We start from the raw sequence: 26,471 nt of genomic DNA on the forward strand, positions 1-26,471 counted from the left end.
ACCGAATCTTGCACATCTTCATCCATTTTCTGCTTTTTGGCCGATGGTTTCATGAAAAACCTGTCCAAAGTTCGCTGTGCGAGGCGTTCGTTATGCGAGGCACCACTGTATTTCCTAGAAAAGGCCGATAAATTTAACAAGACCCTCAAGGATATGAAAAAGGACCAACTAGAAATTAAACATACACTGACTGAAATAAAAAATATTATACAGAGACCCAACAGCTGACTAGAGGAATGCAAGAATCAAGTCAAAGATTTGGAATACAAAGAGGCAAAGGACACTCCTCCGGAGAAGCAAGGAGAGAAGAGAATCCAGAAAGTTGAAGATAGTGTAAGGAGCCTCTGGGACAACTTCAAGCATACCAACATCAGAATTATGGGGGTGCCAGAAGAAGAGAGAGCGCAAAACCTATTTGAAGAAATAATGTCAGAAAACTTCCCCCACCTGGTGAAAGAAATAGACTTACAAGTCCAGGAAGCACACAGAACCCCAAACAAAAGGAATCCAAAGAGGACCACACCAAAGACACATCATAATTAAAATGCCAAGGGCAAAAGACAAAGAGAAAATCTTACAAGCAGCAAGAAAAAAAGTTACCTATAAGGGAGCACCCATATGATTATCAGCTGATTTTTCAACAGAAACTATGCAGGTCAGACAGGAGTGGCAAGAAATATTCAAAATGATGAACAGCAAGAACCTACAACCAAGATTACTCTACCCAGCAAAGTTATCATTCAGAATTGAAAGGCAGATAAAGAGCTTCACAGATAAGAAAAAGCTAAAGGAATTCATCACCACCAAACCAGTATTATATGAAATGCTGAAAGGTATTCTTTAAGAAGAGGAAGAAGAAAAAGGTAAAGATAAAAATTATGATCAACAAATACATATATATCAAGTGAACCTAAAAATCAAGTGAATTAAAAATCTGAGGAGCCAGAGAGAAGAGAGCCCATTTCCAGGCTGTGTCACGGGAGAACCTCAGCTGCCAAGTCACCTCAGCTCAGCAGCTCCTGTGTTGAGTATCTGCCCCCTGGTGGTCATTGCATGTCATAGCTATCAGTCAAAAAGTCAAATAGTCAGATGGTCGCTTAGACTTTTAAGTATATACTACGAAAGGTTATATGCCACCAAATTCAATAACCTAGAAGAAATGGACAAATTCTTTAAAATATATAGCTGCCCTAGACAGAATCACAAGGTACTGGAAAACCTAAATAGACCAATCATTGGTAACAAAATTGAAACACTAAAAAAAAACACACAGCACCTCCCCAAAAAACAAAAGCCCAGGACCAGATGGCTTTTCTACCCTAACACTCAGCAAATATTTAATATCCTCCTCTAATTCTTAAAAAAAAAAAAAAAATTAAAGAGGAGGAGAAACTTCCTAACTCATTTTATGAGGCCAATGTAACCCTGATACCAAAACCAGGCAAGGACAACACAAAAAAAGAAAACTACAGGCCAATATCTCTGATGAGCATAGATGTAAAAATCCGAACCAAATCCTAGCAAATCAAACAAAACATTAAAAAGATCATATACATTGTGATCAAGGATGGTTCAACACATGCAAATCAATGCAGTAACACACTAAATTTACAAAATAAGTCATATTATATTAATAAATGTAGACAAAGCATTTGACAAGCTCCAACATCCATTGATGATTAAAACACTTAATAAAATGGGTACAGAAGTACCTAACATAATAAAGACCAGTTCTGACAAACCCTCAGCCAATATCATACTCAATGATGGAAACTGAGAAAAGACAGCTTTTCTTCTAAGATGAGGAACAAGGAAAAGATGCCTCACCATTGTTATTCAACATGGTATTGGAAACCCTAGCCAATGCAAATAAGAAAAATAAAAGGCATCCAAACTGGGAAGTAAAACTATCCTTATTTGTAGATGGCATAATACTATATAGAAAACCTTAAAGATGTCACCATAAGATTATTGGGGGGAAAATAGTCAAGTTGCAAGATAACAAATCAATACATATGTGAACATCTGATTTATGACAGAGGGCATTACAGAGAGAAGATGTGCTTCTCAATATGTAGGATTTGAACACTTGGTTATCCATTTGGGGGAAAATAAAGGAAATTGAATAGTGCATACAGTTATCACTTTCTGGTGGGTTAGACATTTAAATGTGTGTGTATGTGGGCATGTAGATAATGTAGAAAAATATTTTTATGACAACAGGGTAGAAAAGGATTTATCAAGACACAAAATACCAACCATTGAAGAAAATATCTGATTAAGTCTGATTGCAGAAAAATTAAGAATGACTATTTATCAAAAGACATAATCAGTAGAATGATAAACTACAACAAACAGAACTTTTTGCAACATATTTATTCTACAAATGATTAGAACCCAGGACACATAAAGAACTCATATGAATAAATAAGAAAAATACAAACTCAATGGAAATAGGGCAAAAGAGACCAGCTGCTGTGGCTCAGTGGTTGAGCTCTGACCCAGGACCAAGAGACCACTGGTTTCCCGGTCAGGGCACATGACCAGGTTGCTGGTTTGGTACAGGAGGCAGCCTATCAGTGATGTTTCTCTATCATTGATGTTTCTATCATACTACACCTCTCCCTTCTCTAAAAAATTAATAAAATCATAATAAAAAAATTTTAAAAGGCAAAAGATATAACAGGCATTTCCCAGAAGAGAAAATATGAATTACCTAGCAACACGTAAAAGACACTCAATCTCATTAGTAAACAGTAAAATGCAAATTGAGGAAAAAAGAACCTTGACCAGAAGGTCATACCTTATACAAAAATTAATTCCAAATGGGTCACAGACTTAAATGTAAAACAAATCTATAAAGTTTAGAAAACATAGGAGATAATCTTCAGCATCTAGCAGGAGGCAGATTCTGAGCCATGTCATCAAAAGCATAATCAATAAGAGGGAAAAAATCTGTAAATGGGACTTTATTAAAATTAAAAATGTTTGCTCTGTAAAATGTCCTGTTTAGAGGATGAAAAAAAAAAAGCTATTTGTAAACCAAAACCCTAAAAAAGGATTAGTATTTAGAATATATATTAAGAATTCTGAACACTCAGCAGCAGCCTGGCCAGTGTCGCTCAATGGTTGGGCACCAACCTATTAATAAGGAGGTCACAGTTCAGCTTCCAGTCAGGGCGCACAGGAGGCAGCCAATCAATGATTCTCTCGCGTCACTGATGTTTCTCTCTCTCTCTCCTTCTCCCTTCCTCTCTGAAATAAATGAAAATATATTTTAAAAAACAAACCTCATAGGGGGGAGGGGCGGGAATCGGGGAATAAGGACACATATGTAACACCTTAATCAATAAATTAAAAAAACGACTTTACATTAAAAAAATTAAACAATCCAATTAGAAAATTGGCAAAAGACATGAACAGATATTTCATGGAGTGAATAAGCATATGAAAAGATACACATTAGCCACTGTGTGAAAACCACATGAGATGTCACAACACCTACCAGAATGGCCAAAATAAAAGTGACAACACGAAATGCTGGCAGGATTCAGAGAAACTGGGTCACACTCGTTGTTGGTGGAGATGTATTGTAAAATGGTGCAGCCACTCTGGAAGTTTGTCCATTTGAAAAACCAAAACGTGCAATAACCATATAATCTAGCGATTGCACTTCTGGTCATTTATTTCAAAGAACCCAACATTTACACAGAAACCTGTGAAGAACGTTCATAGCAGCTTTATTGGGATAGCCAAGAACTGGAAACCACCTCCCCGTCCTTAACTAGAAGGAGCATACATGGAAAACCACGCAACCACCAAAAGGGACGAACTGTGGACCCCACAACCACCGGGAGATATCCAGAGTCTATGCCGAGAAAACCCAACCCCAGATGCTACATGTTACTCAACCCCATTTATACATTCTTGAAATGACAGAACTGGCGAGCTGACAAACAGATCAAGGGTTGCCAGGGATTGGGATGGCGGCTGGAGGTGGGGTGGGGGTATAAAAGGGTAGAGTGAGATGCTGATGGCAACCGGACGGTTGTGTCCAGGCTGTAGCAGTGGTCACACAAAGCTACACATGAGATGATATATAACTAACCATCCTACTGCCGTGTCCATTCCTGATTTGATACTGATTGTAACTAAGATGTAACCATTGAGGAAAGCAGGGTGAAGGGTACCTCTATCTTTGCAACTTCCTATGAATCTGTACATTCAAAACAAATAGATAGAAAAAAAAGTAATAGTTCTAAACTGATATCTGGAATGGATCCTGCAACTGAGAAAGGACATTAGAAAAACTGGTAGAACCCATATTGTAAAGTGTGATTTAGTTATTGTTGTACCAGTGTTAACTTTTAGTTTTGATAAAGGTACTGAGGTGACGTAAGATGTTAACATGAGGGAGCCAGATGAAGGGTGCATGGAGCCCTTCTGTGAACCTAACGTTATTTCAAGACTGAAATCCTGCTGTCAGACCCATTCCATCCCCCCGGGTGGGCCCCGGCCTCAGAATGTCTAATTTTCCAGGCGATGAACCCGGGGAAGAACCACAGTCCGGAGAGAGGTGCACAGCACAGCGAGGCCCTCCCTGGCCTCAGCAGGCTCTGCAGTGACATAAGCCAGAGCTACCCCCGGGCGCCTCACCGGCACTGGACACAGAATAATGAGACATCCTCAGGACCTGCTGCTCCCACCTGGGGTTTTGCTCTTGGAGTGATTTCCTGGAGAACAGCTTCCATCCTGCTGATCCCAGATAAGGACCCAAATTCCTCTGAGAAAGGTTCCAGAAACCTCCGTCCCCCCCGCCCTCTCTGAGATCCAGGGCCCCGTGATGCCGCTTCTACGCAGCTGGAGAGCTGTGGGCGGTTAACAGAGGGAAACGGGAAGGAAAAAGACAAAAAACAAAAACAGAATCTTGTTGCTCCCGATTCTCCTAAAACCCATAGCCAGGGATAGGAAACAGGCAAAAGCTTGAAATGCTTCAGAGACAGAAGTCTCTTCTTTTTCTAAAAGAAAGGTGGCGGTGATGCACCTGGTCCCCATTCGACTCCCACTCCCTCACTGCTCGCCAGGCACTCACAGCCACACGACCGGGCAGCCGAGGAGGGAGGCGTGAAATTGGTCTCGTTCTGGTTCCTGTTCCCGGGATCTGACCATGCAGAAAGGCCTGGCTGCACAGGGCCCTCCGCTCACAGGACCTCTCGTAACACAGAACGTGGCCTGGGCGGGAGGACGGGCTGGCAGGAAGCTGCTCCGTGGCCGGGCTCGCCCGTCCCCCAGGCAGATGTGTGGCGGGAAGCGCAGGCCGTCCTGTCCCAGGGCCTGCAGCTTGCTCAGGGCTCTGCCGGGTCAGCCAGCCACCTCCACAGGAGGGGCAGGACTGGTGGCACAGGCTTGGTTTGGCACAAAGGGCAGGCTGGGGCGTGCTGAGACATGGCACTGTCAGGGAGGCCTCCACGTTGGCCATGACAAGGCCATGGATTTGAACCCCCAGCCGTAACTGGTGCCGTGGTTTGCTCAGAAAGTGCTGCCAGCAGCAGCAGTTGGCAGAGAAGCAGAGCGAGTACAGGCCACGGCCACGGCCACAGAAAGGCCGTGATCGTGCACTCACGTCATGGCAGGGCCCAGGAGGGGCAGGCCCTGCACCGTCACAGGGAGCAGGCTGGCCCCGACCAGGGCGATGGCGGTGTCCTTCCATCCCGGGAAGCAGGCCTGGAGGGCTGGGCCCGCTGAGCCCTCTTTCCTGGAGGAGGCAGGCCCTCCGAGGCTCCGGACGGCGTCTGAAGGGCCATCTAAAACGTGGCCGAGGGGAGGACGGGCTGGCCTGCTCCCCAGACCCGGCTGCCTGCAAGCAGTTACACGCCGGGGTTCCGCCCGGGGCTCCCCTCCGCTGGGAGGCCGGGCCCGCCGTGGCTGGACCCTAGGGGAGAGGGAGAATTACTGCCGGACGGAAGGGGGAGCATCCTCTGGGGGAAGGAGGGGGCAGGGCAGGCAGAGGCCTGACTCCGCCTCCCAGACACCGCGTAGGGGACACGGTCACCACTGAGGCAGGGAGGCAGGGCTGGGCTGTGGCCGCAGGAGGCCGAGGCCGTATGCTGGGCAAGGGGAGCCTGCCCTGGAAGGGGCTTTAGCCTCCAAGGCTGGGCGGGTCCATGAGTCTTGTCTCCCAGAGAAATGAAGTGAGAAGCAGCAGGAGGGACGGGAAGGGCCCGCACCCGCCGGGAGGAAGGCCCCCAGGCAGGGAAGCGGTCTCGGAGCTCCCCCAGCAGACCTGGGAAAGGAAAGCAAAGCCAAAGGAAAGGGAAGGTATTTACCTTGGGCGTTTTCTTAAAACAAAAATGCTCACTAATCCAGGCAATTATCAACTGCAGTTTCCAAAAGTGCCAAAGAGGGGAAGGCCTACTGGGCAGGCTGGAGAGAGCAGAGAGGAGGGGGGGGGAGAGAGACGGAGAGGGGGAGAGAGAGAGAGAGGGAGAGAGGGAGAGAGAGAGGGAGAGAGAGAGAGGGAGAGAGAGAGAGAGAAGACAGCTATTGAGCCGAACCCGCAGGCCTCTGCCCGCACACCGCGGCCTCGGGCACCTGCTGGGCAGGGCCCAGGCAGGGGCACGCACTCTGCCTCAGGCTGCTCGGAACAGAGGGTCAGGGAACAGGTCTTCATGAACTTTCCCCCGAAAGTCCCGTTCTGTGAGTGCTGCACGTGGAGGAGTTACTCCAAAGTGAAATGCAGGTCAGGGGTCAGAAAACTATTTCTGTAAAAGGTTAGTTCTGCCCTAGTCTGGCTCTGTGGATAGAGCGTCAGCCTTGGACTGAAGGGTCTTTGGGTTCGATTCTGGTCAAGGGCACAAGCCTAGGTTGTGGGCTCGATTCCCCAATAGGGGGCGTGCAGGAGGCAGCTGATCCATGATTCTTATTGCTGATGTTTCTCTGTCCCTCACTTCCTCTCTGAAATCAATAAAATATATATATATATATATATATATATATATATATATATATATATATATATATATATAAAAGGCCAGTACTTTCAGGTTTTGCAGGTCACATGGCCTCTGTAACAATTTGACTCCACTATTGTAGCTCAAAGGCTGCCACATACAATCTGTGAACAAGCAGGTAGATCCCAATAAAACTTTATTTATGCCCTGGCCAGTGTGGCTCAGTTAGTTGAGCATTGTCTCATGCACCAAAAGGTTGCCAGTTCGATTCCTGATCGGGGTACATGCCTGGAATGTAGGGGGCGTGCGAAGGCAGCCAATCATTGTTTTTCTTTCTCTTTCTCAAAAATTACTAAGAACATATTTAAAAAACAAAACTCAACTATTTACAAGAGCAGGCCAAGGGCCAGAACCAATCCTTGATCCACTGCTCTATCGGAGTCAAAACCACCCTGCGTCTGAGCACGTTCTCCGGGAGGGGCCTGACTGCAGCAGAAGCCGCGCTCCTGAGGCCTCCGTGCGGAGTGACAGCCAGCCCTCCGAGGCAGGGACGCAGCAAGGGGCAGAAACCAGGGCCAGGAGCGGAAAGACAGCGGTGAGCCTCACGGGCAAAGCTCAGCCGCACTTCGGAGAACAGCCCCAACGTGACTGCAGAGCAGGAGGCAATCTGTTACAAAGGGGCATGACGCACAGGCTCACTATCCATCAGTCCCTTAGGGGACTGACCTCTGAGCAGCAGAAGCCAAAAAAGGGCTTAAACCCTGGGAATCGGGTAAAAGATGAAATGAAGAGAAAACCATCCTTCTGAGACCTAAGTCTGTACTCTGAACATGACACGCGCAGGCCGAGCAGCTGGGGCCGGGAAAGGCTCCACACGAGAAAACCAAAGGCTCTGAGCCCACGGCCAGGACTAACAAGGGGACGTCACAGAATCAACGACCTCACCGGACGAGGGCGGGGGCAGCCCACGCCGGACTGCAGCAGCGCACCCCACCGGGGCCGCCTTTCCAACACCCAGTGTGGGGGCGGGGGCACTGCTGTCCCTTGCACCTGTATCCCCCCTCAGAGAGCATCTTTGTGCTGTAAGAACATCGTGTGCTCAGCATGGGCCTGAGCAGGCACCGCTGTTCTCCGGGAGGCACCACAGCCGGGACAAGGGCACACACGGGCTGCACGCCGGAGGGCCTGAGTCCGTCTCTGCCCCAAATCTTCATCTGGAAAGTGGGCATCACCCCCCGCCCAGGACTCAGGGACAGCCTCAGAGGAGTCAGAGCACGGTGCCCAGGAGCTCAGCCCCCTGCGGCCTTCCCGCCCACAGCCTCGGCGTCTCCGACCCCGACCCAGGAGGAGCTCCGAGTAAAGGAACCTCCTGATTAACGAGGGCAAGAAGGTTCCCGACGCTGCCACCTCCCACCCCTCACGGAGGCCCTCCTCACACCGGAGGGTGGGGTTTGCCATCTCCCATCGCAAAGCTCAGCCCCATCACAAGCGTCTTGCGCAGAGGAGCCCAGGGCGGGATCCGAGCCTCTCCTAGCACAGGCCTCGGGGCCTATGGCTGGATGTGCCCACCAGCCACCGCCTTCGGAGCCAGGCCCACCGGGACCCAACCTCACTTTCTGGGGGACCTAACCCTTATCCCAAATGACCACGTCTGGACGTGATCTCATTCCCTAAGTCAACCACCCAACAGGCTCTCAAGAGGAAACGTTGCCTTCACAGACTCAAGTGCCTGCTGGTGGACAGAACTCGGGGCCGTCCGGAGGAAGGGGAGGAGGGAGAACGCAGGGCGGAGAGAGCCAGTGTGTGCGCGGCAGCGCGGCCCCGGGCTCACCTGCTGCCGCGGCTGTCCTGTCACCGAGGAGCCGGGTCCGGCTGCCCGGGATGACCTGGAGGTCCGCGCTCTCGGGGGACGGTGGCAGGGGCTGGGCTCGGCTGGCCAGGAGCGCATTGAGGTACTGGAGCCGCGTGACCTGGAGGAAGAACGCATTTCGGAGCAGGTGAAGCGCCCGCTCACGCCACCCTCTCCTGCCCACAAGCAGGAGGCGTCACTCTGGGCGGGATGAGGAGAAGGAAGAACCACAGGCTAGCTAAGGACAATCGAGCAAAGTGTCCTTAAGATCAGAAGGAAACTGGGTGCCTAGGCCCAGAGGCGAGACCGATCAGCAGCCGTTGGAGGCGGCAGAGCCAATTCAAGGTTTGCTCTGGGACGTCTCAGACTGACTTACTAGGAATTTACTCTCAGGTCACACAACCTGGTGACCAGGGGTCTAACCTTCGGGGACACAAAGCTGGTCAGAGGCCAGAGCCAATGAGAGTCCAAACCTTGATGAACTGCAGGTCAGAGAGGGCCCTCACGGTGTAGTCAGGACAGTACGTGGACGGGCGGGTGCCGTCGGCTGGCTCGGGCTGCGGGTCCTGGCAGAGGGCCTGGAGCGAGGACACCGGGGACTGGTGAACTAGGGAGAGAACAAGCAGTCACGGGAGCCCGCTGGGAGCTGGCAGCCCACCGTGTGGGGACACCTGCACCGCCGCGGAGCCCCCACCTCACACCGGGACCTCGGCCAGGAACTTGGGGAGATGGCAAACAGCTTCCTCCAGGGAGAGGTGTACAGGAATGAAAACACCTGCCCTTCCCGCAGCCCCTGAGCGGCAGCCCCGCAGTCCTGAAGCAGGCCGCCCTGTAGAAGGCCGCGCTGGAGGGGGAGGAGGGCAGATCCTGGTCCGGGGGCCCCGCCACAGCAGAGGGAGAGCCTCAGCCAGCCCAGCCTTCACCGGGGGGCGGGGGGAAGGGGGGCACAGCTTACCTGAAGACGGGGCTGTCAGGGCAGACAAGCCATAGTAGGTGAACGCCCCGTTCTCGAACCTCAGGCCCTCCTTCCCGATCTCCACCTCAACCCTGCCCTGGGAGGCGGAGAGAGACAGACGCACACACGTTACGTCTCCTGCCGGAAGGAAGCACAAGCAGAAGCACAAGCAGAAGCACAAGCATTACGCAGAGGGGTACCTAGACGTGCCTCCCTCGCTCAGACCCGTCCCTGCTTTCCGACCGGTGGGGGCCTGGCCGGGCTCCTGTTACCTGCAGGATGAGGATGAAGTAATCCACCGGCTGGCTGCGCTGGTACAGGTAATGGTGTGCAGCCAGGCGGTTGCTCTGGTCAAACCTCACCTCCTGGTTGACGCTGGGGTGCCTCAGCAGGTGCAACAGGACCTTCTCGGAGATTCGCAACGGGCTGAACACATCCACCTCTGCCCGCGGCAGAGAGAGAGAGTGTCCACTGGGCCCTTGGCGGCCAGCGTAACCACCGACGCCTGCTGCCCACCTGCAATCTCCTGGCCGGCCCTCGAGCCGAGTCCCTCCCAACACAAGAGGACTCGCAGCCATACACACCACCGCAAGGCTTCCTGGCGGAGGCTCGCACAGGTGGCCTCGGCCTGGCCCTGCTTCTGGATGTGTGGGGCGCGGAGCGGCCCCCTGGGGTGACCCGAGTGTCCAGAAGGGTGTCTGCTGCCAGGACAGCCAAGAGGAGCACAGAGCTGCTCCTGGACACTCTCCTGCTTACTGGGACGGGAAGGCAATGGCCGCCCGGGGTCTCCTGACCCACTGGACGGGTAAGCATCCTCACCTCGGGAAAGGAAGCGCTGGGTGGCCAAGAGCAGCTGAGGCGAGATTTTCACTTTACACTCATTGTCAGACACCTTGAACAAGGAGAATTCCTCTTTCCGCCTGAGAGGGACACTGAGAGGGACACTGAGAGCAGCAGGCTTCTTCCTCACCGTAGTGTCTCCTGGGATGGCGAGCAGAAGGCAGCTTAGGCACCAGCAGCCCTCCTGCCAACATGCCTACCCAAGGGGCATGCTGCCTGCACCCCTCCTGGGGGCTCCGAGCCCCCAGGACACATCCTTGGGTGGTGCCCGGCTGTCAATCCCACACTGTGACCCTGGTGCTCAGGACAGAGAGCCAGAGGCCCACACGCAAACATTCCCCGAGAAAGGGCCTCTCCTTGGAGCTGGGAGGAGATAATGCCGACAAGACAGAAAGAAGCTAAGTGACAGGCTCCTGTGGTCAGTAGACCACTCGCCGGAAGCAGGCATTGGAGGGCCTGGTGCTACCCGATGGCATCTAAGTGGTAGCTCTGAGCCTGGAGCAGCCCAGGGAACGAAACTAAAGGTGCTACAGGAAGGGACACCTGGGCAAAGCAGTTCTCCCGGCAGCACACACAGGTGGGAGCCCGGCGCTGAGCATGGGCTCTATGCCCATCCTGCACACCTGTCACCATCCTAAGAGGCAGGTGCTTCTAAGACACAAGCACGGGCCCAGGGACAGGTTTTGGGAGGACCCTCTTAGCAAAGAGCCGGTTCTCAGTAAAGAACAAGTTTGAGGAGACACTGTACAAACCACATGAGAAGCAAAAGGAGTGAGGAGGAATCTTGGAAACGCCCGAAAGGACAGAGGCCCCTCAGTGACGGGAGAACAAGCGGCGCCCCAAGCAGGTGCTGGAACTGCGAGGCCCCGGGTGGGTGGGTGGCCACAGGGCTCCGCCCCCGGAGGGTGCTCTCCCATAAGGGCAACACAGGGGAAGAACAGAGGGAACAGCTCCGACCAGAGACCGGCACCCCCCAAACGGAAGCACACCCCTCGGAGCCCGAAGGCCACTGAGCCAAAAGCGGCCAGCAGGCGGGACTCACGGTAGTCCTCGGACTCGTCCAGGATCTCGGACTTGATGATCTCCTGAATGACGTCTTCTAGGGTGACCAGGCCCAGGACCTCGTAGAAGGGGTCACCTTCCCCCTCGTTGTTCACCTTCTGCACGATGGCCAGGTGGGACTTCCCTGGGGAGGGGAAGTGCCTGTGACAGGGTGCCAGAGGCTCCCCGTCTCTGGGTCCCATCCTGCACAAGCCCACAGGACAGGTACTGATGTTTGTGTCCCTAAGACCCTCCAAGCACTGGGTGTGACTTTTCTGGGAGATATATATTGTATATATACACACACACACTATACACACACACACACACACTTTTATTAATTTCAGAGAGGAAGAGGGGAGAGAGAGATGGAAACATCAATGATGAGGGAGAATCATTGATCGGGAGCTTGGGAGGTAACTAGTCTGAACCGAGCTGTGCTATAAATGCAGACACACAGTAGACTTGGGACAAGACTACAACCCCAGCATGTGTCCTTGACAGGAATGGAACCTGGGACCCTTTAGACCACAAGCCAATAGTCTATCCACTGAGCCAAACCAGGTAGAGCTGGGATCTTAATGCTCACGAGGACTGGCCTCACCTCACACGGGAGGAACCCGAACCCGGACACTGCGCTCCCCGGCACAAGGCCCCCCGAGCCAGAGTCAGCCCCGGCCTGTGTGGCTCCACGCCGTCAATGTGGCTCCGCCGTGGATGCATCAGAGAAACTGGGGACACAGGCACCAACTCCAGAAATGGAGGCTCCCCAGGACCGACTAAGTGGAGCGGAGAGAGGCCCCCCCGTCTGACCCTCCGAAGGCAGATTCCCCAGTTCTGAAAGCTGCCCTTGCTTTCCAAAGCCAAGGTCTAGGAAGGTCATCCAGGGGCCTGTGTGGGAACTTTCCCTTTCCTCTCTGTCTCTGTTACCTTCCTATTTGTTTAACAAGGAAATGTAAACTTGAAAAAAATCCCACACTTCCTGAGTATTGGGCTTGTTGGGGAAAGTCAGGAGCTCACCCTGCTTAGTGAGTGCTCTTCATCTATAGAACTGTGTACACGCACAAGAGAAACACAATGCGAGCCACTCATGTGATTCCTAAGTTCTGATAGCTACGTTAAAAAAAAAAAAAAAAAAAAAGACCCAGGTGAAATAAAAACTGGTAATCTACTGTTTTAAGTCAATATAGCTAAACCACTTTGACATGCAATCAATATAAACACATTAACAAATGTTTTACTTTTTGTGCGAGTCTTCGAAGTCTACTGTGTGTCTGCATTTATAGCACAGCTCGGTTCAGACTAGTTACCTCCCAAGCTCAGGAGCACACATGGGAGGTGGCAATTGGGTTGAGCAGGTCCTGGGTCTGAGAGCAGGCTGATCTCCACGCCCTACTCTGTTACCAGGGAAACGGCTGGCCTGGGGGGAAAGCTGGCTTGGGCTTGCAAAGTAAAGGGTACTTCCTTCAAGAATCTTTTGGTTCCTTTCTTTGTGTGAATCCTCCTTTCTATACCCTGGGTTTAACCACAATTCTGTGTGTTGAGGTTAGAAACATACTCTGTGGAGCTCTATGAGGCACGCATGCCCCATTCCTGTAGCATTTATACTATCACAACCCCCCCATGCCCCCGGGGTCTGAACCTCTGCTCCAAAGCTGGATGGAATGCAAATGTGAAGACTTAAGCAAAAGCTATCTATCCTATTTAATAAAAGAGTAATATGCAGATTGACCATCACTCCAACATACAAGATGGCTGCTCCCATGTGGACACAAGATGGCCGCCACAAGATGGCCAGCAGGGAGGGCAGTTGGGAGGGACCAGGCCTGCAGGGGAGAGCAGTTAGGGGTGACCAGGCTGGCAAAGGAGGGAAGTTGGGGGCAAACAGACTGGCAGGGGACAGTTAGACATCAATCAGGCTGGCATGGAAGTGGTTAGGGGGCGATCAGGCTGGCAGGCAGAAGCGGTTAGGGGCAATCAGGGGCAGGCAGCAGTTGGGAGCCAGCAGTCCTTATTGTGAGAGGGATGTCCAACATCCCTTGAGGGGTCCCAGATTGGAGAGGGTGCAGGCTGGGCTGAGGGACACCCCTCTCCTCCCGCATGCACAAATTTCGTGCACCGGGCCTCTAGTCCTATACAATAAAAGCCTAATATGCTAAGTGTCCAGTCATTCAGTTGGCCATTCAACCAATCAAAGCATAATATGCTAATGATATGCTAAGGTCACTCAACAGCTTGCCATGATGTGCACTGACTACCAGGGGGCAGACACTCCAACCGGTAGGTTAGCTCGCTGCTGGGGTCAGGACTGAGTGAGACAGGCCGAACACACCCTGGCACCCTCCCACAGTCTCCCCCTGGCCTCAATCATGCACCAGTGGGGTCCCTCGGCCTGGCCTGTGCTCTCTCGCAATCTGGGGCCCCCTCGCGGGATGTCAGAAAGTCCATTTTTGTCCCAACAGCAGAACAACCAGTCACTATGACATGCACTGACCACCAGGAGGCAGACACTCAACACAGATTTGCACTCCCACAGGGGGAATGCTGCTCAGCCAGAAGCCAGGCTTACGGCTGGCGAGCACAGAGGTGGTTCCCAGACTGTGAGAGGGAGCAGGTCAGGCTGAGGGACACTCCCAAGTTCACAAATTTCGTGCACCTGGCCTCTAGTCTATACGTATACAGATACATATACCATACATATACATATGCACATGCACATGCATACACACACACACAAATATCTGTGTGTGTGTGTGTGTGTGTGTGTGTGTGTGTGTGTGTATATATATATATATATATGGCTGATTTGCAAAGTGTCTCCTCCAGAGTTTGACCCAGAGACCAGGATTTCAATCGCTCGCTATGATTGGGGGCGGGCGGCGGCACAAAATGAGGGCAGGCCCCGGCCAGCAACAGGAAGGCCCTGATTGCTGGCCAGGCCTAGGGACCCTATCCCTGCCTCTGGTTACTGTATTTAGTCGTAGAAAACCACTAGCAGGATGATCAAGAAAGGAATGAGGCTGTGAAAGGATAAAAAGATAACACTTGCTGTATCTCATCAAGCCTCAGGTGCCATCAATTGTGAGCACAGCCTGACTGCAGATGGTGAAGCAGCAGGACTTAATGCTTACCCTGGGCTGGACACCAAGGGCTTTACTCACTTAGTAACTCACACCTCTCTGCGGCATACAGCTCCATCATCCCCACTTACAGTTTACAGAGAAAATGAGGCCGAGGGAGGTCCAAAGACCCATCCCAGAGCAAAGCCAGGATTCGAATGCAAGTAGCTGGCTCCCGAGTCCATTCTCTTCACCACCACGCTCCCCTGGCTCTCCCGAGTCTGAGAAAGCCCTCCCCTTGGTGACTCCCACGGGCCCTCTAAAGAAAAGAGCATCGTTTTCTTGTCATCTCGAGGATGCTCTAATATGCTCAATAACTAAAGGTGGAAATGACTGTATTCCTTTGTCTCACCCCCAGAGGAAAAGCCAGGGAGCTCGAAGGGGGGTCAGCGTGTTCCTGACGAGATGGCAGCTCTCCGCCCCTTGGGGTTTGTGGTGGGAATGGCTCACACCGAGGGCAGGCGCCGTTTCTAGAAGGGCCAGGGGACTCTGCCACATGACACCAATGTCAGGCCAGATCAGGACACACCACTCTGACAGCAGCCTTCTCCGGCTCTGAAACCAGATCCCAGGCTCCAGGGGCCTCTGAGATCGCAGAGGACCCACCTCGGCTCCCTTCTCCCAGGAGCCGCTGGCTCTGGCAGGAGACCTGCAGAACGGACTGACTTCTCCTTTGCCTTCAGACTTCTATAAAACGGGCACAACTTTCTCAGGGACCTGCCACATGGAGGCCCCTCAAACAGTGGCCAGGGGATTTCCTCTCACGACAACGTCTGAAGGTGTCCAGAAGGCAGCGTAAGGGAGCAGTAGTACACAGAGAAAGGGCAGCTGGAGGGATTGGGTTTATTTTTCATCTGAGAGGATAAAATGCCCTGAAAATATGGGCCCTGCTGGCTGACTGCAAAGCTGGCATCGGCCCTGCCACAGTGCCAGAGCCACAAGCAAGAGGCAGATGGTGCATCTCACCAGCATGTCCAGAAAGCCCTGGAAGGCTCCCCTGTGTAATCTTAGTTGTTTCGTTAGCAGGCGTAAGGGTACTCATAAGTTATGGTACTTATGGCTTCAAAGGAAATACAGCCCAAAAGCACTCACTCTTCCTGGCAATCTGCACAAAATCATCGTGTGGACTAAGTCTCCCCACTGGGGAAAGTGACGTCCCAGAGAGACGGTTCCGGAAGCAGGACAGGAACAGGGGCCGGAACGGTGGCTGCCAAGACGCCAGAGACTCCAGCGGGAGGGAATTCAGAGGCACCACCACCTACACGCCTGGCAGAGACGGACGGGCACCAAACTCTAAAACCTCAGGCACCATCAAGGCTACAATATGCTTTGTTCATAGGGGTTATGCTAGAAGGATTCTAACGAGGAAAAGTAAAGACATCCACCAGAGAATTACATGCGCAATTGCAGAGAAAGCTCCAGGATTTCACAGAGACCGACGTGGTCGTTCTGCCCTGAGAATGGCCCTCCCTCACCACAGAGGAAGGCAGGGAGGGAAGCGCTCCCCACTCAACCTCCATCAGCTCCAGCAGCAGCAGCAGTGGTCAGCAGGCAGCTACAGGGTCAGCGTCAGGCTGCAGGAAGCCTGCGTGGCTCTCCGGAGCTGCTCTGGGGCCACCACCCAGCACAGGAGTGGCCTGCACCGTGGCCGTCCCTCTCTACTGGCTCCTTTCCAACATCTAAACTAAGCCCACCCGACTCCCCCATCTTAATCCGGCCATTCCCTCCCAGCCACTGCTCGTGGCTTCTGCTCTCCAGCCACACCTCCCAGCGGCTCTTCATAACCTGAAACACCCCTAATGCCCACTCACTCCATGCTGTCCCAAACCATGGCTAGCCAGGCCAGACGGCGCAATGCTGGCCTCCTCTCCTGATCACTGGCCTTCCCTGGCTTCCAGATGCTCCAAGCTGCTGGCTCTTCTCAGCAGCCTCTCTGCTGCCCTCCCCGCCATGCCTGTGCCCCTCTGCTCCCCTTCTGTGGTGGAGGGACCAGACCTTCAGCTCCACTCAGGTCCTTCCCATTTCACGGCACCTGCCCCCTAGGACTTGGCCTCCGGCCACTGCACAAACTCCGAAGTCCAGAACAAACTCCTCACCCAGCCCCTGCCCTCACCTTCCTGCAAGCCAGGTCTCATCCCCAGCTCCTCCCTCTTGCTGAAAAGCCCCTGACAACCACAAAACCTTCCCAATTCTACCTCCAAATGCCCTTTTGGGTCTCCTTCCCAAACCCCATTCAGCCCGCCATCCTCTCCCTCTGTGCCATCGCCTCCCGCTCCCCCCCACCCCCATGGTCTCCACACCAGTCGTGGTGAGATGCTCTGCTTACAGGCACCACCCTGTGGTCAAGTCCAGCCTCCCCACGGTCTCAAGCTGGGAGGCAGCAGGGGCAGGTGGAATAAACCCTCCCAACTGACTCCAGGGCCACCTCTTAGAATACAGTGGCCCAGATGGAGTACTAACCACCAGGAGGTTCTGTCTGGGGGGCTCCCCACCTCTGAGAGGGGCTGAATGATCCCCTTCTCGGAAGACAGCTGGGAGCGCCCTTGAGATTCCCTAGCAGAGCAGTCAGAGCTACCCATCAAGCCTCCAGTCCAACGGGAGGCCCGGCACTAACAGTAACCGCCAGCCCAGGCAGCACCCAGGCCTCCCGCGGGGTGCACATGAGCGCCCAGAAGTGTCTGCATAAGCAGTGCTAACGCAGGAGTAACAGGGTCAGGTCCACAAGCCCTGCCCCCCGCCTCCCCGCCCCCCTGCGTCCCTGCTTCCCTGTCCCCCGACTCCCTGTCTCCCTGCTCCCGTGCCCCCCCATCCCTGCTTCCCTGTCCGCCGCCTCCCTGCCTCCCTGCTCCCTGCTCCCGTGCCCCCCCCCGTCTCCCTGGATCCCTGTGTCCCTGCTTCCCTGTCCCCCGCCTCCCTGTGTCCCTGCTTCCCTGCCCCCCACCTCCCTGTCTCCCTGCCTCCCTGCTCCCGTGCCCCCCCGTCTCCCTGGATCCCTGTGTCCCTGCTTCCCTGTCCCCCACCTCCCTGTCTCCCTGCCTCCCTGCTCCCGTGCCCCCCCGCCCCCATCCCTGCTTCCCTGTCCCCCACCTCCCTGTCTCCCTGTCTCCCTGCTCCCGTGGGCCCTCCCCCCCCTCCGTCTCCCTGGATCCCTGCGTCCCTGCTTCCCTGTCCCCCGCCTCCCTGCCTTCACCACCAGGGGCCAGCCACGAAGGTCAGGGGGCTTTATCACTTCCCAGCCTCACATTACACAGCCTCTGGAATGAAGCCCACCCAGAATTCTGGGGTGTCCCCTGTGCCCACCCTGCAGTTCGGGTCTGAGAAGCTGGCTGGCAGCCAGGAGCAGCCACGCTGTAAGGAGCACGTCGCGTTGGCCACGGAAAGGACTGCAGGGCAGCCCACACCTTCACACCTGGAGGGTAGGTTTGGTTTTTACCTGCAACCTAAGAACTGCTCAGATACATCAAGATGAAAGAGAGTAAAATGTGGTTACGGGAGAACCTGAAAGCCCTTACGGAAGTTTTCTGAAAGAAGACAGCTGAAGGGGAGACTAAATCGGCATCCATGAAGTTGTTTCTGGCAAAATCAAAGTGGACATTCCATCCACACCTGCAGAAAGGTATTTGTCAACCACTCCTTTCCTGTCATCAGCAAGGCAGCAGCCCTCGGTGGCCTGAACAAGGACGAGCTGGAAACACTGCGGATGGACAAGGACGGGGCAGTTTCACATCACAGGCCTCCCTGGCTCACTGCTCTTCACAGGGGCTGCGTTTTTGACAGGTGGAAGGCAAGACCCTCCACCAGCAAAAACATTAAGCCTCGATATCTCTGGACTGTGCCTGCATATGAGGGCAGATAATAGGTATCTGGACACAAGTTTTCTCTACGTTTTTTAGTTTCTATCCGAGAGTTTGGATGTGCTACAAACCCAAAGCCCATAATGGGGGCTGGAATCTAGTGGACAGCCTCCCAGAATTGGGGGCCTACCAGGAAAGGGGACGGTTTGCTCGCTATGAGCGCTGTCACCCTCTGAACGATGGTCCTTAAGTGATATTTCAGAAGGTCATTCAGAGCTGCAAGGCCATCATCTTCTTTATTTTATTGATTTTTTACAGAGAGGGAGAGGAATAGAGAGTTAGAAACATCGATGAGAGAGAATCATTGATCAGCTGCCTCTTGCACACCCCCCACTGGGGATGTGCCCGCAACCAAGGTACATGCCCTTGACCGGAATCGAACCCGGGACCCTTCAGTCCGCAGACAGACACTCTACCACTGAGCCAAACAGGTTTCGGCCCATCATCTTCTTTAAAAGGACACGTAGAGGTCTCATTGCCCCCCACAGGGCTGGGACCCTCTCCCCGAGGCTTCGGTAACCCCTCACCCCTTTCTAGGGAAGACCGAAGGCCTTCGGGTCCCCTCCGCGACTCCCAGACCTTACCTCGCTTGAACTCTTCCAAAACGGCGTCCAGCTTGGTGTCGTTGAAGACAAAGTGGAGCGGGTGGTTGTAGAAGCGGGTGATGGTGCTGAGCGGCGTGCAGTCCTCGGGGTCCACGAAGGCCAAGTCCTTGAGGTAGAGCATGTCCACGATGTTGGAGCGCTCCTCCTCGTACACAGGGATGCGCGTGTGGCCGCTCTGCATGATGCTGGCCAGGACGCCGAAGTCCAGCACGGCGCTGGCTTCCAGCATGAAGCAGTCCTCCAGCGGCGTGAGCACGTCCTCCACGGTCCGGTAGCGCAGCACGCCCTTGCTGAGGTCGCTGTAGAGATCGCCGCCGCCCCGGGCCAGCTCCAGCACGCGCTCGCGCAGCCGCCCGGGGCGCGCCGCCAGCTCCAGCAGCTGACCCACCGGCAAGGCCACGGGCAGCGTGAGCAGCACGGCCAGGCGGCTGAGCGCCAGCGCGCGCGGGGCCAGCGCCAGCGTCCAGCGCCCGCTCACGGCGGCCGGCAGCACCTCGGCCACCAGGAACGCGAGCCCGGCGCTGCCCAGCACGGCGGGCACGGCGCGCTGGCCGGCCGCGCGGTACAGCAGCACGGCCAGCGCCGCCTGCGCCAGGCAGGCCAGCAGCAGCAGCGCGCCCAGGGCGTAGCTGGCCCAGCGCCGCGCCGACTCCAGGCGCCGCGCCGCCGCGCGCTCCGCCTCTGCCCCGTTCTCGCGCAGCACCTGCACCTCAGCCGGTGTCAGCGCCAGCGCGCTCAGCTGCAGGCCGCGGGCCAGCGCCGCCAGCGCCAGCAGCCCCGCGGCCCCCAGGCCGAGCGCCCAGGGCGGCACCGCCTCCGGGAACGCCGCCGCCGCGACGCTGGGCTCCGCGCGCACGGCCTCCGCGCGCAGGCGCAGCAGCGCATGCCACTCGCCCGCGGGGGCCGCCGCCGCCGCCGCCGCCGCCGCGCCGCCCGGCTCCCCGCGCACCGCCAGCTGCGTCGAGTGTGGGTGCTCGGCCTCGGCTCGCAGACGTAGCAGCGCGCGCCACTCGCCTATCGGGGCCGCCGCCGCCTCCCTCCCGGACGCGGCTGCCGGCTCGACCGGCCCGCCCTCGGGGCAGCCCGCACCCTCGGGGGCCGCCCAGGACCAGGAGCTGTTCCCGAAGCCCCAGCCAAAGAGGCGCAAGCGGAAGGTGGCCTCAGGCACGGCCGGCACCTCCCCTCCGCGCGCCCACGCCGCTCCGGCGGACCCGGCCTGCTCCAGGCAAACGCCCAGCACCCGTGGACCCTGCGCCACCTCCCCCGCGGCGTGACCCAGACAGAGCGCGGCCAGCAGCCAGCCCAGCCGCCCCGCCGCCGCTGCAGCCGCCATCGCCCGCAGCCCGTCTCGGGCCCCCGCGCAGCCTACCTCCACCTCCGCCGGCCAATAGGCGCCGGCCTCGCGCTCCCCTTCGCCAATGGGCGACGCGTGAGGGCGGGCCTAGGGTCGGGCTAGGCTGCGCCGGGGCGTAAACAAGTGGCGCGGGCCGGGCGGGCCGGGGCGGGGCTGACGGCCGGGGAGTGAGGGGGCGGGGCGCGGTGCTCCGGAGGCCCTGAGCTCTGACAGGTCCCCGGCTGGCGAGCGGCCGCAAGCGAGGGTCTCAGTGTAGGGAGACGTGTCGCTTTCTGAGGGAAGGGCCTGGGAACTGCCGACTAGAGACGGAGGGCGAAGGGAAATCCGAGTTGGGCTCGGTGAAGCTAAGGTCGGGAAGATGCTTGTTGATGGCTTCTGACCCGCTCTAGTCCCGGGAACGGAGACAGCTCTTGCAGGAAAGCATAGAAACACAGGAGATCACTACCCCCTGGGACCTTCGCCGCTACTTCATGTTATTTTCCAGGAGAAAAGTGAAGCATGACTCGGCAGATGTTGGGTTTCAACACGACCTGCCTAATACGCGACACCCTCCCAGGTCACCACCCCAGCCACATTCGGAGACTGTCAGGAATGCCTGACCTATCCGCTCCACTTCTAGTTCTTAGTCTTAGGCTTCCTGAGGAAAGGACATAGCAATCACTCATTTTGTTGGGAAACCTTTGGACAGTTGAAGCCATTTGGATCACACAAATGGTCATTTGTCAATATCCAAAGACAAAATCCAGCACAGCCCTGGCAGGTGGCTCAGTAGAGCATTATCCTGTACACCAAAGGTTTCTGGTTCAATTCCCATCAGGGCACATACAAAGGTTGTGGGTTCAGTTCCAGACTGTACTGCAGGAGGCAATCAATTTCCTCTGTCTATAAAAAAAATTATATATATATATATATATATATAATATATATATATATATATATATATATATATATATATATACACACACACACACACACACACACACTCAGGCAAGGATGAAAAGAATATATTAGCTTATATTTATAAAGTTATCTTAAAAAAAAAAAAAAAAAAGGAAAGAATCCAGCACAGGGAAAAGCTGCTCACGAAGTGCTCTCCTGCTAACAGTAGAGGCTTCTACTGTGCTTCAGGTCCCTCGTTGACCCTCCCTGGGCCATTTTCATTACTGGTCATTTGGTTCAAGACATTTCCATGTTTTATCCAAATATTTGAGTTTTAAACCCATAGCTACTCTGACTTCACTGGCTAATTCCTGCTTATTTCTGGTCTGCAAATGTTACTTCCTCCAACTGGTCTTCCTCCACCATCTAGACTAGGTTGAGTCAAGGTTATGAGAGCTAGGTGCTGCTCCCCCAGAGCATCCAATACTTATCTATAGTGGTAAGCTCACTCATTCAATAAGTATTTCCTTTATTGAGTGCCTGCAATGTACCAGGTCCTGTTCTAGTGGTGGGACTATCTATATATATAAAAGCCTAAGTGACCAAATGATCCAATGACCATTCGCGATGACATGCACTGACTGCAGAGGGGCAGATGCTTAATGCAGGAGCTGCCCCCTGGTGGTCAGTGCACTCCCACAGCAGGAACTCCGCTCAGATGACCCACTGTCCCAGCACCCCACCACTCACTCCCTCAGTAGTTCTGTAGGTCCAATCTCGGAGAATGTGCCAGGCACTGATGGGCCAGTGCCACGGGCATGATCCCAACAGCGATGCTGGCCTGAAAGTCAGCCTCGGGCACCATACCATGGCCGCTTCCCCTACCTAAATGCTCCTCAAGGAAGAAACGATATAAAAGTGGCCACCAGGTGGCTCCCGACACCCAGCGTGAATGTCAGTGGGACAGATCCCCAGGGTGTCCCACCACAGCCCTGGAGGGCCGAAGGCATCCAGGACCCACCCCCAACCCCCTTGGGTGAATGCCAGACACAGGGCTTTCCCATCACGACTGACTGGGCTGGAGCCTGCAGCAGGTGCAGCGGGGCTCTGATGAGCAGGAGCGGCAGGCAGCGTTGGACTGCCGGCTTTGGCCTGATCCCCGCAGGCCACCCTGAGGGACCCCACCTGTGCACAATTTCATGCACCAAGCCTCTAGTGTGGAAATAAGTCCCTGCCCCCCTGAGCTTAGGTCCTAGTTTAGGGACAACTGGAAATGCACAAATCATATTTTAATATCCTGCAGTAAGTGCCACGGAGAAAAACAAGAGATGCTGTTTTATGTGGGGTGATCCAGGAAGCCTTCTCCAAGGTGACATTGGAACAGGCCTAAACCAAGCAAGGAGGTGAACCCCTGGGGCAGACTGTTCCAGGCAGAGACAGCAAATCCAAGGGTCCTTGTGTGACTTTCTCCCTGAGAGGGTCTTCCTCGTTAAACTCACTGAGGGGTCAGTGGCACCTGGCAGCAGGGGCTTTAACATGTGGAGACGGATGAATGATACTCTTCCCACCATTACACAGCTTTTTGCATTTGTTTTTTCTTTTGTCTGGAATGTCCCCCCAATTTGGCAACATTGTTAAGCCTGTCTGGCTTGGCCAAGGTACCTTTGGGCACTGCAAGAGTGGGTGTAGTGAGGTCACCCTCAGAGGCAACTGCACATTATAAAACAATGTGATCCCATGTTTGGGTCAAGCTCCTTTCTCCGTCAGCCCCCAGGGGAAAGAGGAGAGGCAATCTGCCCATTCCAACTGCCCCTTCAGTACCTGTACCCAGGAGGGCTTGTGGTGTCCGTTTTACAGGTTCCTAATTGTGGCAACTGAGCACATTTGCCATGTATGTCTAGCAGCTCCTGTGAGGACTCCAGCCTTTGTTACATACTAGAGGCCTGGTGCATGAAACGCATGCGCGGGGAGGAGGGGGGTCCCCTCAGCCCAGCCTGCACCCTCTTGCAGTCCAGGAGCCCTCAGTTAGTTAGACATCCTTAGCAACGTTGCGCTTGCCAGCCTTGAGCCCAGCTTCTAGTGCTCTGCCTTGGGAATGCTCAGACCATCAGGGGGCAGCTCCTGCATTGAGCGTCTGCCCCCTGGTGGTCAGTGAGCATCATAGCGACCAGTTGTTCCACTGTTTAGTTGATATGCATATTAGCCTTTTATTATATAAGACATTTTAAAAATTACATTGCTGCTTTTTCACTGCAAAACAATCCCAGAATACTTGTCTCTTGCCATGACACAGTGACAGCCAACCACAATCACTTCTATTTCTATGAAAGGTACCGAATACTGACTGAACTTAAATAGGGAAATTGTAGATGCACCAGGATTTCATATTTCATTTTTTATTACCAATCAAAAATAAATTCCATATATTGTTTAGCAAATATTATCATTGTTTTGTGACAAAAGACACAAGAGTCATAACAACAAAACTCCCCGAGAGTCAAACTCATAACAATGCCAAAATAAATCACAAATATATACAAATTAAAATCTTCTGCAAAATAAATATGTTACTTGCTATGGTGGCTGTGACTTGCCTACCCATTTGGAGGCCATCCCTCACACAGGAAGACATGCAGGGATGGGCCAATTCCAGGGCAGAGCTCAGCCCAGGAACCAGAAGTTGGAATAGGAAGTGAAAAATTGCACTGGGAGGAGGAAGTCATCGGACCAGTAATATTTGGAAATAATTACGACCCTTTGCAAGAAGTGATTATAAATGGGGAAGGGAAGGACGGGGGAGAAGGGACAGCTGTTGATAGTAACCGTGTGTGCAAAGAGGTAGCGTGGAAGTGTTTTTACTTCACACACACTCACTTGGTTCAGGCCAATGTGCTTGGCCCTGCCTGGCACTCAGGTCTCAAAAACACAGCTTTGCAAGCTTCCATGTGGACTCTGAAAGCAAGCTGTGCGTGTAGAAAACTAATGGGTTTCCCCACAGGGAACAAAAAGGTCCAGTGTCTTTTCTTCCTTCTAGCTGAGAACCCATGGGTATCACCACCTTCTCTCCAAACTTTTAGGAACAAATTCTGTGACTGGCCAGGGGTAGGCATACTTGGTGCAAGACATTTCCCGCTCTCAAGACTTAGGGTTCTCCAGGCACCTGAAGAGCAGAGCCCTTTAGGAAAGGAGTGAATAAACAGTGCTCAGGGGGAGGCCTACAGAGTCTCCTGCACCTGATCTTGGGTAACTTTCCACCCAACAAAAGGGCCAACACGAACCTTGGTCCCGCAGCCTCCCCAGCAGGAAAGCCTGGAGCTGTGCGGCAGGCAGGGCCTGACCAGCCGCAGGGAAAGGTGCTGGGCAGGACTTCCTGTGGGCGTGGAGCTCTGCCCCAGCTTCAGGACAAGACAGTCTCACAGAGGATTACAGACCTGGGGGACGTGGCCGCCGCGGTGTGTCCTTGAGGCTGAAACCTCTCCTGGGTTATGAAGTGTATAAATAGGCAGGTGAGCCTCAGCCACGAGAAAGGGCATGGAGACCTGCTTAGGTTGGCTTCCTACACATCCTGTTCTCAATCCCCAAGAGACCTCTGGGTTCAGATTAGAAGTAGGGAGTCTGGAAAGCAGAGTTCAAGGGCCAGACTGGATTTTGGTTGTGGGGTGGGAAGGGGATGGTATTACTTGCTAACAATGCAAATACTCATGACTAGATTCCCTCCTAGAACCAAAAGGAGTATCACAGACACGTCGCCTCCAATGTAGATGCTATCCCAACCCACGGGAAAGCCTTTGGTAAAGTGAGGGCAGCTGGGGAGCAGGGGGCAATCTGAAAGGTGGGCGATGCTGCCTAACGCATCAAGTCAGCCCCCTTACAAGGGAACAGCTGTCCGAAGGGGCGGGTATGAGGCGAACAGTGAGGCCAGGGTTGAGAGTCCCAGTGGCCCCAACGAGGAGAGCCCATCAGCAGTTTCAGAAATTCCTGGATCCAGCGAGTGACAGGAGCAGGGCTCCTCCTCTGAGACTGGAAGTACAAAGCCTGACCACAGTTCCCAGAAGCCCTCTGCCTCGGCGACGTCAGACAAGCCTCAGTGCACGTGTCCAGGCAGTTGTTCTCAATGCTATTTGGTTCTTTGCTTCCTGGGAAGCTCTGTCTTCCTCCCAAGAGAAAATCTTCCTCCCGCAGCTGCTGGGCCCCGTCTCAGGAGGACAAGGAGCAGGAAGAGTCGGCTCCCTGAGTCAGGGACATAGCCAGGTCGTGGCTGGGAGCAGATTATGGCTATTGCTTCCCGGGGTGAGAAACCCCTTCCAAAGTTTTTGTGGGGGGAAATGTTTTTTTTTTTAAAATAAAACCCTTAACCCTGTCCTCCCTTCCCCAAATGATATTTCAAAAGAGGAGCAATAAGCCTAGTTTAGAAAGTCTCCAGTACAAAATCCGCCTTGTGGTGGTTGCTCGCCACCCATAGTCCAGGGCTAGGCAGCTGCTACTTCCGAGCTGCTCACAGGTCCCCGTCAGAGGCCAGCTTCCCCGCAGGCTGGGGGCCACCTGGCTGCTCAGTAAGGTAGGCTGTCTGCACCCCGTCTGGCCTGACAGGCTCCTTATCTTCAGGTGGGCCCACTGGAGCGGCCCCCGCGGAGCTGGCGGGGGGCCCCGGGCCCTCCTGTCAGATGGGGCTCTCGGGGGACGCTCTGTGCAGCGTGGCGTTGCGCTCGTTGAGCAGCGTTGTGGTCTCGTCCACCACAGGCAGCTCGGGCTTCTCCGCCAGGTTCTCCGTGCAGATGGTGCAGCCATCCAGGGGAAACTGAGGGCAGGTCTCCATGCGTGAGGCCAGCAGCCCATTCTGGTACTGTTGCCGTGTGATCTGCAGGAGGAGCAATGGGAGCAGTAAGAGCAGGAGCTGGGAGGCCACCTGCACCGGTGACCTGGGGACGCAGATGCACGGCTGTGACCGGGGGAGTCTCCAGTCACAAGAGTAAGCAGCAGGAGGAGGACTCTCACGTGGGCCCTGTGCTCCAGGTGGCGGGGGAA

At 54.2% G+C, this 26,471-nt stretch overlaps 2 protein-coding genes across 4 annotated transcripts in view; both read right to left on the reverse strand.

Moving 5' to 3' along the window:
* Window positions 1-2,358: 2,358 nt before the first annotated feature.
* CNNM3 (cyclin and CBS domain divalent metal cation transport mediator 3) lies at window positions 2,359-20,596 on the reverse strand. Of its 2 annotated transcripts, none has more exons than XM_084900876.1 (8): window positions 19,193-20,595; window positions 11,637-11,780; window positions 10,574-10,735; window positions 10,027-10,196; window positions 9,755-9,851; window positions 9,273-9,406; window positions 8,782-8,920; window positions 2,359-5,932 (listed from the first exon to the last, which is right to left on the reverse strand). In XM_084900876.1, exons 1-8 carry the CDS (start codon window positions 20,544-20,546, stop codon window positions 5,868-5,870), a joined length of 2,265 nt encoding a protein of 754 aa, XP_084757002.1. In that variant the 5' UTR covers window positions 20,547-20,595; the 3' UTR covers window positions 2,359-5,867. The 2 variants fall into 2 exon arrangements, with proteins under 2 accessions (XP_084757002.1, XP_084757003.1); XM_084900877.1 differs by lacking the exon at window positions 2,359-5,932 and adding an exon at window positions 5,951-6,423 and having other exon boundaries at window positions 19,193-20,596.
* A 3,041-nt stretch (window positions 20,597-23,637) lies between these two features.
* CNNM4 (cyclin and CBS domain divalent metal cation transport mediator 4) overlaps window positions 23,638-26,471 on the reverse strand; it is a 40,024-nt gene continuing 37,190 nt past the window's right edge. For both annotated transcript variants that reach the window (XM_084900346.1, XM_084900347.1), the window contains one exon: window positions 23,638-26,304. In XM_084900346.1, the coding sequence (XP_084756472.1) occupies window positions 26,107-26,304 (198 nt within the window). In that variant the 3' untranslated portion in view covers window positions 23,638-26,106. The remainder of the gene's footprint in view (window positions 26,305-26,471) is intronic.

The sequence above is a fragment of the Pipistrellus hanaki genome (genome assembly GCF_964339955.1).
Source record: "Pipistrellus hanaki genome assembly, chromosome: 12".
Taxonomy (NCBI): domain Eukaryota; kingdom Metazoa; phylum Chordata; class Mammalia; order Chiroptera; family Vespertilionidae; genus Pipistrellus; species Pipistrellus hanaki.

What these genes read in the sequence shown, in the direction of transcription:
- CNNM3 (XM_084900876.1), bottom strand. Translation starts at nt 20,546, where the DNA reads ATGGCGGCTGCAGCGGCGGCGGGGCGGCTGGGCTGGCTGCTGGCCGCG. An exon ending in CCTGACAGCCCCGTCTTCAG is followed by an intron (nt 9,407 to 9,754) that starts GTAAGCTGTGCC and finishes TTCTCTCCCTAG; the next exon opens with TTCACCAGTCCCCGGTGTCC. An exon ending in CAGGACAGCCGCGGCAGCAG is followed by an intron (nt 5,933 to 8,781) that starts GTGAGCCCGGGG and finishes CCTCTCCCCTAG; the next exon opens with GGTCCAGCCACGGCGGGCCC.